Source organism: Hippocampus zosterae, chromosome 18 (assembly GCF_025434085.1).
Source record: "Hippocampus zosterae strain Florida chromosome 18, ASM2543408v3, whole genome shotgun sequence".
Classification (NCBI taxonomy): Eukaryota; Metazoa; Chordata; class Actinopteri; order Syngnathiformes; family Syngnathidae; genus Hippocampus; species Hippocampus zosterae.
In genome coordinates, this window is record NC_067468.1 from 11,469,872 (window position 1) to 11,484,132 (window position 14,261).

The 14,261-nt window shown below is 46.2% G+C and overlaps 2 protein-coding genes across 3 annotated transcripts; one reads left to right on the forward strand and one right to left on the reverse strand.

The window, feature by feature from the left end:
* Positions 1–19: 19 nt before the first annotated feature.
* On the forward strand, positions 20–10,214 carry LOC127591354 (uncharacterized protein KIAA2026). Of its 2 annotated transcripts, none has more exons than XM_052051406.1 (10): positions 20–115; positions 1,154–1,772; positions 2,329–2,529; positions 2,995–4,460; positions 4,577–4,635; positions 4,763–4,852; positions 4,937–5,052; positions 5,162–5,361; positions 5,504–7,321; positions 8,022–10,214. In XM_052051406.1, exons 2-10 carry the CDS (start codon positions 1,240–1,242, stop codon positions 9,656–9,658), a joined length of 6,120 nt encoding a protein of 2,039 aa, XP_051907366.1. In that variant the 5' UTR covers positions 20–115; positions 1,154–1,239; the 3' UTR covers positions 9,659–10,214. The 2 variants fall into 2 exon arrangements, with proteins under 2 accessions (XP_051907366.1, XP_051907365.1); XM_052051405.1 differs by having other exon boundaries at positions 61–458.
* mlana (melan-A) lies at positions 10,215–12,548 on the reverse strand. The gene is made up of 5 exons (XM_052051758.1): positions 12,384–12,548; positions 11,626–11,718; positions 10,947–11,043; positions 10,573–10,680; positions 10,215–10,487 (listed from the first exon to the last, which is right to left on the reverse strand). The coding sequence occupies exons 2-5, from the start codon at positions 11,712–11,714 to the stop codon at positions 10,419–10,421; spliced, it is 363 nt and encodes a 120-aa protein (XP_051907718.1). The 5' UTR covers positions 11,715–11,718; positions 12,384–12,548; the 3' UTR covers positions 10,215–10,418.
* Between the last annotated feature and the right edge of the window lie 1,713 nt (positions 12,549–14,261).

The window sequence follows — 14,261 nt, forward strand, 5'->3', positions numbered from 1 at the left end:
GATGGATGGAGATAGTTCATTCGTTTCCAAAAGTATGGTGGCCGAGGAGCTTTGTCGGTATTTAATTGGCGAATGAGTGGCATTGTCTCAGCGCTTTTGACGTCACTGAGATAAAGTAAGCCCGTAAGACCACTGTATGGGAAAACGCATTTGTCTCCAAAAGTTGCGATACTGACATGCCCTCGTTTTCTACTTTCAAAGCCCCCCGCCCCCCGACTCAGTTAGCCCAGACGGCTAGTTCGAATGAAATGCCGTCCTCTTGTTGGATTCTCCGCTGAGGGTTCGTCTGCCCGGCTAATAACACGGCGTTTGCTTTAGCATTAGCCATCAGCTCACCGTCATTGACATTTCTCCGACATGAGCTGTCGCCCTCTTTACTTTTTGCCCAAACGACGTTTAATGCGACGAAACCATGGAGACCGAGCGGAGCAACTGTAGGCCAAGTCCGGTGGATAATCGTGAGTAGCTAGCTCTAGCAAACTGACCGCTATTCTCCTGGCAATAAAATAAAATATAAAATAAAAATTTTAAAAAAGAGGGATTTCGGCGGGATTTTGAGCTGCCTTTAAAATGCTATGGTACGTGGTCTCGTTTAACGTGTTTGTGTGCTTCTTGTATAAAAGTATCGCCAGGTTAGACGAAGAAAAAACTTTTGTTTACTTTCTAAGCTAGCAGGCTAACTGCTAACCTCAAGCGCGCTCGTGTGGAAAGTAAACCAAAACAAAAAGTTGTGGTGGGGATGTAAAATTTAGAAATGTAAGCTGTGAGCCGTCACATGAAGTTTGAATGGTTAGTTGTGTCATGGCAGTGACTTGAAATGGTAGCGTGCTGAAATGGAATGATAGGCATAATGTTTTAATGATTAAATCCCCCTACTTGCTGTCATTTTGACACCAGAAAAATCTTTATTGGCCAAAGTATGTGAAAACCCGCACACAGAGATTGACTTGAAGTCAGCTGGCAGAGGCTTCAGCTCACCCGTGAAACAATGTTTCTATATATTTAAATATATATGTGTAATTTTTTTTCCAATGTTCCTTATCTTAACTTTATATAGAAAATGTCCACCCAATTGCAACCCTAGTCCACAATCGTCTCTACAGTCTTGAGCATGTTCACCTATCAACTAACCGCTCATTTTGTCTCATTGTAGGATTTTCCATCACGACAACAATATGATGGACAGCTGTGAACACTTCGCACACTTTCATCCATAACGGTTAGGCCAAGTCCGGCGTCATGTCTTCAGGTTCTGTATGGACAAGGGCTTGCGCTGATGACGTGGACTTTGAAGCGTCCGAGGACGGTCTCAGCACCGTCGCTCCTGGGGACCACCCAGCGACCAGCAATGACGGCATGTCCGACTTCTCCAACAGTGACATTTCGCTCCCTGAAGTCTGTGTCACCACCAACTTTGAGGAGACCATGACCAATGAGGTCCAGCAAGCCTATAGAATCTTCTCTGTCTTTCTTCTGGACAAGCACAAGGCACTTACCGGCCTGTTCCTCCACGCTGTGGGGCATCAGGAGGTCCAGTGTGGTGTCGGTGGTGTCTGCGCTCCGGGTCAGGCGAGGCTCAAGCAGTCCATGTGCTTGCGGAAGATGGAGGAGAAGTTTGTCGGCCTGGAGTATCAGAGCATAACAGAGTTTGTGGCTGACTTCAGGCTGATGTTGGAGAACTGCTACCGCTACCATGGCGTGGACCACTGGCTCTCCAAACAGGCTCAAAAGCTGGAGATTATGCTGGAGCAGAAGCTTACACTACTGTCCAGGTACACGCATAATTCACTGCACTCTTTATGGTGCTTGTGGTGTTGACAGTGGAAAAAGCAGGGTGGTAAACAACTCAAGATGATACATAGAAAGGTCGGTATTGCAATTTCCAGTGGTTGGAATTAACAACTAGTTGTTCAATATAAAGTACAATTAGTGCCCCACTTAAGATAAAGAATTCTTTGTGATATATTTTCAGTAACAGAGATAGAGCCCTCCTGCGAATGGCAAAAAAACCCCACAATTGATGCGCCCCAAAAGTTCGATTGCCGATATTAAGAGCATAAACTATTAACATACCACAGGTGGGTGAACTGAAGCCTCACGAGATTCACTATCACTGAAAATGATAAATTAAATTCCAAATTGTACCACTTATGTGGTGTTTGACTTCATAGGTTTGCTGAATTAATGCCAGGGCTGAAAAGATACATTATTAATGCACCCAATCAATGTTGTCGTTAAAAAAAAAATTGCCAACATATCAGTTGGTTATTTGAATTTTGTGACTATTTGTGAAAATGTGATCCCCCTTGTCTCCATTTGTCCAATGAGGACGCTTCGTGAGAAGACCACTTTGGCAGTGACCTCCAAAGGGCGCTTTGGCACAGAGGAGGAGCGAGCTCCAGGAGGAACCTCCACAAGGAGACGATTGTCAGCTCGAAGCTTGGCGACGAGCACTGTCAGTGGGCATGAGTCGGTCATGGTGCAGGCCCTCAGGATGGAAGAGCAACAGAGGGCCAAGGAGGAAAAGAGGTATGCAGATTTCAGCCCCTCTTAGACGTGTCAACAAATTCTTCCTTCTTTTTTTTTTTAATCAAATATGCAAGTTAACTTTTTAAAATGCATCCAATGTGAAATGATGAGTTACCCGTTTTAAGAGTATTTTAGGGATAAACGCTGTCATTTGTCAATTTATTTTAATTTTTTATTTTATTTTTTGTACAGTGCTACTAAACAATACAAAACATTGAAATACTAAAAATTCAACATTGGTTTTAAAAAATAATTGTAATCTTGGTACCTTCTGCCATCTAGTGGAAGAGTTTTTAATAGTTCTCCCTGTCGCTATATCCCTAAAATAGACCTCAATTTGTATTAACTAAATAATTTTTTGATAATATCCCGTGGCACTGTGTGTGGAAAGTCACTGGTGTACTTGCATGTATTTCTGTTCTTTAATGAATGTGGAAGTCAACAAACCATTGTTATTTTTTCCAGGCAACGTGAGCTGGAGAAAAGAGAAGCGGAAGAAATGTCGGCCAAGGCCGTGGAAGAGTGGGAGCAGATTTTGCTTTCGCAGGCATCCCCCAATGCCGTTGATACCCTGTGGGAGCTCCCCGCCATCGGCCATTTTCTATGCCTGGCCCAGACGGTGCTCAACCTTCCAGAGATTGTCTTCTTTGAGCTGGAGCGCTGCCTGCTGATGCCCCGATGCAGCAGTCTCCTCTCCAAAATAATGTCATCCCTCCTGTCTCCATTGCAGCGGCGGGCCACCTTGCACCGCCGTCCGGCTCTGCCGTACCGCCGCTGGGAGGCGGAGCTCAGGCTGCGCGTAAAGGCCTGGTACCGCAGTGTCGCGGTTGCCCGTGATCAACCAGCTCGGGCTGAGCAACTTGGACTTTGTCACCAGTTTTTCCGTATATTGGGCGAGGCGAGTCCCTTGGAGGAGAAGCCGTTTCACTTGCTGCCCTTCTGCCAGCGAGTGTGGCTTCTCAAGGGTTTGTGTGACCACGTGTACGAGACACAGAAAGACGTTCAGGATGCTGTGCTGGCCCAGCCCATTCACGAATGTAGGGAGTCCATTTTGGGCTACGACAGCAAGGACAACGCCTACATCCATTTCCCCCATTTCTGCGGGGCGGACTTGAGGATCTACTGCCAGAGCCCCAGTACACCACCTGCTTTTCCTTTCCCTTCAGCATTGGTGAGACGGGCTTATCTACATGCTGAAGATTCTGACATCCTGAAACACGAGGAGGGACACGTTGGAAGCGCAATGCACACTGACATCTCTGGTGGTTTGGAGAAGACACTGAAGTATTTTATAAAGGAAAATGGGGATAGACAGGAACATGAAGAAAGCTTCAGGTTTTGGCCCATGAAGAAAAAAGAAGAGTTGGGGTCATCGGACGGAGACGCCAATGATGAGTTAAGCCGAAGTAGTCGCACTAGCCACTTTGTCTCAAGAAAACCCACCAAACCAGGAACTGTAGATTCGGACGATCGATCCGCAACATTGGTAGATGGCCACTCCTTGGGTTCTGTACGTCCCATAAAAGAAGAGACTGCGAATCCTTGTCTGAATGTAGGGGAACACACCTACACGGGTAGGTCACCGGCTCGCTCTGCGGACACCACGTATTCACCAAGCAAAGCCTCGGGCATCAATATGGAGGAAGGAAACTTGAACACGGGACACCAGCAAACAGCTCCCTGTTTCAAATGTAGCCAAACTGTCAAATTATTACAGCGAGGCTGCCGCTGCCCGCCTAGCCACCTTGCGCAAAACTCCAGCGATGAAGAGGATGTCGCCGGCAGAATGTGGTCTAAAAAAGAGAAGTGCAAGAAAAAGCGAATAAGGAGGCAGCCACAGCAGGTGGAAAACGTTGAGGCAGCTGAATCGGCATTACAGGGAGTTACCACAAGCATTCCGAGGAAAGATAAAAGGAAGAAACAGAAAAAAGGTGAGAAAAGGATTGTTGTTCTTCAGTTCCATCGTAAACCCCCCCCCCCCCATACATCGCGCTGTATAGAAGAATCGGCAGGTTTTTGACTTCATCCTCTGATTTCACTTTTTCAGGAAAAAAAATTGACTCTGCAAAGAAAATCAATGAGCCTTCTGTTGAGCCATCGTTTAAGGTAGTTGCACACAATAAATTACTTTGACTGATTGTTTACTACTTGAGAGGATCAACTGCACCGATAATCATGTGGCTGTTTTATTTTTTTTTTTGGTCTACTCCTCTTTCCTAATCTTCCTCCGCAGTTGGTTTGCACGAGTCTGCAAGAGTTGCGAGAGCTTATCAGCAAAATAGAGGACGAGCTTGACGACCTGGAGAGCACGAAAAATAAATTGGTAGCTGACCAAGTGCTCAGTTGTTCATGCTTGCTGTGAGGAAAATAATGATATGGATCTTTTTTTTTGCCTTTCGACTGGCAGGATCAATGGTATTTAAGAAAAGAAGCCGTGAAAGATCTCCACGGCACTTTAATCAGACTACTGAATGAGCTATCGCCATGGGAACCAAAACTTGTGAAGGCTTACCAAAGAAACAGGTACAGTATCGTGAATGACTATTAAAAAAAAAGTTCAATTTTACTCAGTCCTGCAGTTTTGCCTCGAATGAGCAGTAAATATCTTCCTCCACCTTTGCCTTCTCTCCAGGCTTCGACTGAAGAAGGAGTTTGACGATTTCAAGAAGCATCCAGACTACAACAACTTTGTGCGAGAGGAGTGCGTATCATCATCATCATCATCATCATCTTCGTCGTCATCCGAAGATGGAGATACCGCGCTGTTGGATCGCCAACGAGGATCAGAAGATGAACTGGGATACGTGCTTTCAAGAGATCTTTGGACTGGAGGTAATCTCTATAGCGTTGGATCTGCCGCGCATCATAATTGATCAAGTTTATTGAACACTATCAGTCTGAACATTGAAATAAACCACATTCGTAATCGTCTTATTGACCATTTTGTCTCATTTTTGCCTTTGATTTCTTTCAGCTAGCACCGTGGACTTTGAAACCGAATCTGTCGGAGAGAGGTCACCAGCCTTTGTAATCCAGAAAAAACATCCAGAAACTGTTGAACAACTGTCAAGAGTTCAAGCCGACAGCAGCACCGCCACTTTCGCCCCGGACGCCGGTGCAAAGTCTAAATGTGAAATGATTCAGTCCAACACGGACTGGGATGCGGGAAAGGCGCTCCATGCTTCATTGACATCCACGGTTCACATTGCCAATCCGACTCCTGGACTGCCCAAAGGCTATACGCCCATTCCCACCCTCCTTGCTAAGAGCGTCGGTAACAAAGTGACCTTAATGAAACGACCTGCCGATTTCTCAGGACTTCGCAACACCGATAGACAAAGTGAGGGATGTTCAAGCTCCCCGCCTTCGTCTACCGCGCCGAGCGCAAACCCACCATCACAAACGACTCGCCCCATTTCACAACGCAACTCACTGGAGACAGAAGGCGAAGAACGCGCAGTTGGACGAACCGGAACGGTCAAAGTGGCAACGGCTCCTCTTACAACAGATCGGGCGAAAGGAAGCCAGATTTCATTGCCGAGTCCTCTCCACGTGGTATCGACTGTTCAAGGAGGGCGGGATCAATCTATCAGGAAAGGGGAACGCAATCCAGCTGAGAAGCCCGAGCAATCTCTTCATGACTACAGTAGGCAGGAGAATATTATGCAGCAGGTTGTGATTGCACCTTCCAAGCGCGTCATTCACCAATCCAAGGAGCAAAAATCGACGGGACCCGTGTACTTGTCCACAAATGTGCCTGGCTTTAGCATTCCCGACACTGTTCAGCAAGTGACTCCTCTGAAGGATGCTTGGACAGTAAAGACCCCTTCCTTTTCTTCCCCGCCTTGCCAGCAGCACGGGACACGAAACACCCTCGGGTTCCAGGTGACACAAACAAGCACTTCGCAGAACACTCATCCAAATCCTTCATCCGTCGTATCGACAACCATTTTGCCCTCTTCTACGCCACCTCCACTTCCCGAACTTAAACAGGAACTGAAGACGGTCTGCATTCGCGACTCGCAGTCCATCCTCGTAACGACGAGAGGAGGCAACACGGGCATTGTCAAAGTGCAGACGTCGTCTGCCCAGAATGCACTGGATGGTTTGTCCGCCAGTCCCGTCATCACCATTTCACCTCAGTTTAAGGCTTTCCTCGAGACCAAGAGTGCAGAGGCCACCTCGATCCCCTGTCAGAAGACTCCTTCTGCCGCTGCTGCAACCGTGGCCAGTGTCTCGGTAGCACAACCTCAAGAGCAGATTTCTTCAGTCTCACAGTCCTCTGCCATCGCAAATACGACGGGACCGAGAAGTTTGACTTCAGTCACGCCCGTCTCCTCGGTGATAGGACCCCACAAATCTGATGGCTCCACAGTTACAAGAAACATTTACCACCCTTTGCAGACGTCAGCAAACAGTAGTACCGTAGATGTTCTTGCACAAGCCGAGGTAGTCGGTCAGCCCGCTTTGAAGCGGCCCAACACGGAGGAGCAACCCAAAGTTACGAAATTCATCCTGGTTAACCCCTCCTCCTCCTGTGCCTCTGCCGTAGCTGTTCCAAAAGAGGCATCTACAAATCCGACTTTAGCTCCAAAAGTGGTCGTCCTCAATCAACCTTCCGAAACGGTGTCCGGCGCTTTAGCGGGATGTGCCGCAAATCAGGCTCTGGCAACAGGCCTGACAGCACAACGGATAACGACGTCGTCATCAAGTCAATCTCTGAAGATGGGATTCAACCCGGGTTTTGACTCAAATGCACCGTCCAAGGGAAAGAACATCACCCTTCCAACAGGTGGGTTTCATTAACTCTTTCATTCCACAAGATGTACTTGTACGTCTTTTTCAAATTAGGCCCCGCCTACCAAGGACGTACTTGTAGTCTTGTCTTTTTTTTTTCTTTTTTTTGGTCAAAATTAGGAGGAGGGTCTGATGCAATCTGTGAATGAAAATAAGACGTTTGCATTGTAAATCATGTAAAAAGCGACCAGTAGGTGGCAGTGGTACCCCACGTGCATGAAATACATGCTTTTACAATACGAAAACCTTTTTTAGTCTCGCAATGGAGAAATTCCCAATTCAAAAAAGCTCTTTTTCTCCGTTTTGTTGCCCAGGAATCGCCATTTTCATGAAACTTAGCCATTTTCTAATCACGATTGCTGAAGAATGGAAAAATATTTTTTTTTCTGCTAAAAGAAGAGTCCAAACTTTATTTTTATTATATTGATATAGCATTAGAACCAAATATTCTGTGGGCCTTGCAAGGTCAGTCATAATCCAGTAAAATGCTGGGATTGAGAGGGTTGCTCCAGTGAAAATGGCTGGGATTTAATGAGTTAATGTAGCGCCGATTGTTTTCCTCTCTGTCTCCTGATTGTCAAATGTGATCTCGACTGGAATCTGTACAGTAACAGATCTTCCATCATGTGGATTCTGAAGATGAAAACACCACAGCAGTATCTTTGTTCGTCAACCTCAATCTTGTGTGTCTTCAGGTCTTCAGATCCAGTTGTCGGGGATGACAGCAACTATCGGACAGACCATCGGTGCCCTGTCACGTTGCATTTCCAAAAGCACGCCGGGATCAATCTCGGATACAGGACGTTCAGCAGCAACCGCCACACAATCGCCTCCATTTACAAAGCCAAAAACTGTCACAAGCTGTCTTAGCCAGCTTGTCGCCAATGCGACTCTGACCAGAACCTCTCACCCCCAGTCTTTCACAATAGCCTCCCATCTAGGCTCTTTCATTTCGACGACCACTCCTCATCCTGCAGCGAGTCTGCCTTCCGATATCTTGGCCAGCCACTCAACCGTGACCTCAACCGTTCAGGGCGATCCAAACCCAACCTCTATGAGTGCGCTTGCTCATCAGCCCTCGCATGCGCTAGCTAACGAAGCTCCCCAAATGATATCGCCTCTTCAAATAGCTCTCAATAAAAGCCAATCGCAAATTTCCTCAGCAAACACCAACAGTACACAATCCATGAGCCCTGCCACCGGGGCTAACAATGCCCAGCAGAGGATCGTCATCAACACCTCGAAGCCCCTTGCCGCTGGCACACAGATCCTCTTCAACAACACCTATTTTGTCGTTCCTTCCCAAGGCTTAGGTCCAGGCAGCCATGTGCTCATCATCTCCAGCCCTCCTCCACAGAAAGTGCCTAATGCCACCGTGAGCAGCATTGGATCGGCGACACCTTTGCAAGGAGCAAGCCAGGGTCCAACGACCCCTCAAGGACCAATTTTACCCAAATCGCAAGCCAGGTTGCCTGGTGTCCCAGTCGTGAATTCCCCTTTTGCAGCATGCACACCTGCTGTTGTTCCGGTAAACGTCCAGGGATCCGCACAATTCCCACCAAACGTAAGTCTTGTATCTGCGCCGAGCTCACGACTATGTGCCTCTGCGTCACCTGCGCTAACCAGCCCGCCTCAGTTCGTCAACCGAGTCGCCCACCTTTCGTCAATCATAACCGACGGCATTGGTGTCGCTTCTGCACTCGCGCCACTTGGTGCCGAATCTTCCACCGCCATTTCCCATGCAAACGCATCCGCGTCGCCTCGATTGCCTGCTCCTTTATCATCTTCGCCCAGCCCCGCGGCCCCTCCCCGCTGCATGCAGCCGCCCCCTCCATCTGGAGTCACGGCACCCTCAATTACGCATCAGGGCCTTGGCATCACCTTGGTCTGTAAACAGGCGCCGTCAGTCATTCATAAAATGTTCACAGGCTCATTCATGCCAACCATCCAGAACCTGCCCAACTCAACAGTTAGACCAATCGAAAGCACCACGGGTGCTTTGGAAATGGCATGTACGGTTCCCTTATCTCCACCCACCGCTACCTTTCAACCAATCACGCTGCTTAGCACAAACCCCATCCACCAGCCCATCGGCCTGACCAATCAGGCAGCGGTCAAGCCCTCTCTGCAGAAATCGGCATTAGGTATGGCTAACAGTGAAGCAAACAACCTACTTATCAGTCCGGACGGTGCCATTTTGAGCTCGGTCCAAAACCAGGCCAAAGCAGCTGAGCCGAACACGTACCCCAAACAGAGTGCGCTGATTCTCACCCCTAACAGTTCCGACAGCTCTTGGCGTCAACAGCTGACACCAAGTCAACCAAATAACTGAGACCATGAGTTTGAAATGGTTATGTTCTTGTTATTCAAACTGTTATCCAGTTGTTTAAAAAAAAAAAAGTAGGGTCAGACCCTCCGTTTAGACTATCAAATACTGTTCAAGACGCTGATGTTTTTGTTGTTGTCGTCTTATTTGATAACTACTGAGGTTAATGAACGATCTGTGTTTTGGACTTCATGGCCAGTAATGACAACTGGGGGAGGGAGGGGGGTGGGGGTGTCAAACGGATTTCATCTTCTATTGTAGTTAGTGCTTTTTAAAAGCCAGCTCTTCGATGAGGTTCATTGGTACAACTTGTCACTACTTTCAATGTTTCATAGAACATCACACTTCTGCCTCTTTGTACGCGTTTGAAAAACTGTTTTACATTGTAGGAAATGTAAATAGACCTTGTTGGATTTGTACTACGTTTGAGCCCATTTAAAATGTTTTGCAGTCACTTTGTATTTATTTTCTACCGAATCGGTTTTCGGCAACTCTTTTGCCAAGGTTCATGGAACACATGCGTGGTTACAAAGCGTGGAAATAAACAATGCATCTGTGCCCATTGGGTTTCTGGAGTTCTTCGTTCTACAAAGACACCTTGCGGCCGTGTTTTTAATCTTTCTTTGAAAGCACATTGTGTAAATGTTCGACGCACAATTTTGATCAACTGATCTATTCACGGCTGGATTGATGGTGACACGTCAGACAACATGTTCTGTGGTTTCCTTTATTCTTTAGTGGCCGTCTGTCCCCTGTTGTCCTGTCTTTAAGGTGAATAGGGAGGAGGTAGCGGCCCCGAGGAGATCTTTTCATAGGCTGGAGGAGCATTCGGCATCTGGAGAAATCAACGTCAAGTAATGTGGAATGTATATGCAACTTGTCCCCACATTCATGACGGTAGTTAACTGCCTGACCCTCACCACAGATCGCAGGCTGCCAAAATCCGTGAGCGCCATCTTGTTGTCGGCGGAAGGTCGAGTCTCTGAGTATTGGACTCCCGTGTAAGTCATCGACCCGGATCCGGAGCTCTGCATGAGGTCAGTGTTAAGAACGCTCACCGGACACTTGCATAGGTACACGTGCACTGTCTTGAGACTTTATTTTTAACCTTCAAATGAACATTTAACCTGCATAAAACAAGGACATGTATTTAAACCAATCACAGAGCTTCGGCTTTCGGCCGCAAATGCAAAAACATAGAAAGCACAACTAACCCGCAACTGATGTTCGAACTCAACAAGTTCAAGCAATACATAAATGAGAAGGTTTTTGATCATCACAATGAAGGCCTCACCCTGATTTTTTTGTAGCCACCCCTCTTCTTAAAGTACCAGCAGCCTACCAGGATAAGGGCAGCCAGGATGATGACCAGCAGCACAACACCCACTGCCCTGTACAAAAAAAAAAATTGAAATACTGCAATGCAGTCATGATTTTGTCTAGATATGCTCACTGTCCAGTCTAAAACAAAGCTATTATTTTAAAATCTGAATGGCCACCGAGGCCATCGAGTGGAAAATTGTTGTTTAATTGTTCTGCCTGTCAATATATGCTGCTGGCATTGATAGATGAGCAAAGATATTTTGTTTGGAGTAAATTTTAGACCATCCAATTTCCAATCTGCTTTATCCTCACATGGGTCGCAGCCATGCATGTTTTGGAACGTGGGAGGAAAGTTGAGGCCCGTGGAAGGCCACAGCCGGGATCAAACCCACGACCTCTGCACTGTGAGGTTGGCGTGCTAACCGCTGGTCCACCAGGCCATCCCAATTTTCTTTTGGGACCAATTAAATGAAATTGGATAATTCCCCACCGCACACCTGACGGTCTCTCACGGAACACTAATGTGCTTAGTAGTTGGGAATCACTGATCTACAACAAGTAGTCAGCCACGAGGTTTGGTAATGTTGGCAAATTATGATTTTTAGAGGCTGCAGACTGAAACAAAAATGCTTGAATTAAGTCGGACATACTCCTCAGCTCTGACAAATCCACGTCGGCTGCTGGCAAAATAGATGTTGAAGTCTCCTCGGGGCATCCCGTCTGTTTTGTTGCAACGCATTAAGCTGTGGGCACAGACGGGGGACACAAGTCACTTCATCTGGCCAATTTAGCAGATTCAAGCTCTTAACTAAATTATTCAAATGAAGGTGAAGTAACACATAGCCGTGTCAGCTCTCCCACTGAGACATCTTCTGCATCGCTGGGTCTGGTGTATCGCATCTCCCTCTTCACAATAGTCCATATATTTTCTGTTGGGTTAAGGTCGGGTGACTTTGCTGGACAGTCAAGAACAAGAATATAATGGTTGTTACACCAGGTACTGAGAGCTATTGGCACCGTGTGCAAGCTCCAAGTCCTCTTGGAAAACGGAATCTGGCTCTCCATAAAATTGGCCCGCAACAGGATCCATGAAGTGCTCTAACATTTCTTGGAAGACGGCTATGTTGAATGTGGACTTCAGGAAACTAGTACATGACATGACACCCCAAACCATGAATGACTGTGGACATTTGACCCTGGACCTCAAGCAACGTGGATTCTGTGACTCCACTCGCCTCACTACTGTGTGAAATGAATGTATGCATTACAGAAGTTCCAATTTTTGAATAGCATGATTCAATTTTTTGGACGCGCATGTTCGTGCGTGTATGATAATCAACTCTCGTCATGGCTGTTACAGTGAATACACAAACACACACACGTTAAAAAAAATCAAACATCATCTTACCAAATTGGATTATTCACTTGAAGACGAACGGTCCTCTTCTTGACTGGTTTAGAGAGTCTGGCGCCTCGCTGCACCCTGGTCTTATGCTTGTTTCACCCGCCCAGATTCCTTTTACCTTCAAGCGAAAGAAAAGGGGGGAATAAGCGCTGTAAAATCCTCATGACGGTCACGGGTTTGAGGCTCGTGGATAAAGCCATTGAAGCGGCGTAATCACCATGAACACCCTGCGGACGTGAATGAAACATGATTATCCACTCGTGAGACTGTGCTGTAGTCAGCTGGTGGCATTTTTGTGTGTGTTTTGTGCAGTCCTTCTCAAACTTTTAACACCAAATTGCACCTCAGAACAATAACACTCCGAATATTAGCCTGATGAACAACATGAAAATACAGTAACATTAACAATGCACTTAAAAATAGAAATCTGGGCCAAAAATAACGATTAAAATCAAATGTATTGCACATAAAAGCTAAATCAAGTTGAACCTACGTTACAGTTTAAAAAGCGATGAGTTCTTAAAGATTAAATGCCAATGTATTGAACTGTGTTCAACACAACTGCACTGCAACTCGGCAGCGATTCTTCATTTACAACTAGAGAGAACCAGTGTATCACTACTGCAACCAGTACATGTACTTTATCACTCTTGGAAGATCACTACTTTCCCACTTGTTGTACATGTTGTTTCGAATAAAAAAATATCCATTTATATTGAGTGGGCCATGAGTTTCGATACATAGGGAAAAAACTCCCAATACATTTCCCCCCAGATACAGTAACTGCTGAGAAACACTAAACAAATTAAATTGAGATGTATCATAACAGTGGAAACGTTTTATATATTTTTATTTTTTGTTAGATTCCATTGCATTAAAATGAAGGCGACACGGTGATCGACTGGTTCGCAGGTCCGTTTTGCAGATGCAGTTCTACTTTTATCCAGTAGGAGCTGCTGCTGAACAGAGGTTTTAATGTAAATAGAACCATAAAACTGCAACATAGCTAACTCGAAATGGTCCAAAGTAAAATAGTCAAATGATTAAACAAATGTTCCAGTGAGGGCACGTTAAAAAAAGACTGAGTCCCGCTGTTTTGCTCAGGCTGCACTACAACGTCTATTCACAGGCGCGATCCCACTACTGAGCGGCACGGGGGCTTTGACCTGCTCCGTTTCCGACCTGGGCCGGTGCACCCCTCCTTAGGCGACCTGGTGGTCCCGAGCTCCCCCGGGAGCACCATATCGATACCGAACTTAGTGCGGACACCCGATCGACATAGTCCGTTGCAGCTCAGAGCTCCTGAGCTCAAACGATCCGCCAGCCTCAGCCTCCCGGTAGCTTGGATTACAGGCGCGCGCCACCGCACCCGGCGAAAGATACTGGTTCTCATTGGACTTTTGTCATTCACTAAAATGACGTAGCAGGTGACGTCTGCACCCGGAAGAGCTCAACAGCCCCATCGAGTGGTGACCGAAGGAATACAGCTGCGACGATCGAACTCTGGATGATGGATAAATGTCCACTAATCGAAAAAAATATAGATTAGACCACCCTTGTTCGTTTAGTTTCGTGTTGATTTGAAATGGTTGGTACAATTAAAGTTGAATTTGTTTGGTCAAATATAATGATGGGAGCAAAAAAAGCTTCTAAAAGTTTAAGAGTTTATATTTTTGCCATTTTCCATGTGTGTTTTTTCTTCTAATAACCAAACTCATATTACATCAATAGCAATAGTACTGCCCAAACACCGCTTTTAGGCACTCTGTACTTCTTTTCTGTCTGTTGGCCACAACACATACTTAGTCATAGCAGACATTCAAATGAACAAAAAATGGAAGAAGAAAGCAAGATAGTCTAATATTTTCCTATGACTGTAGA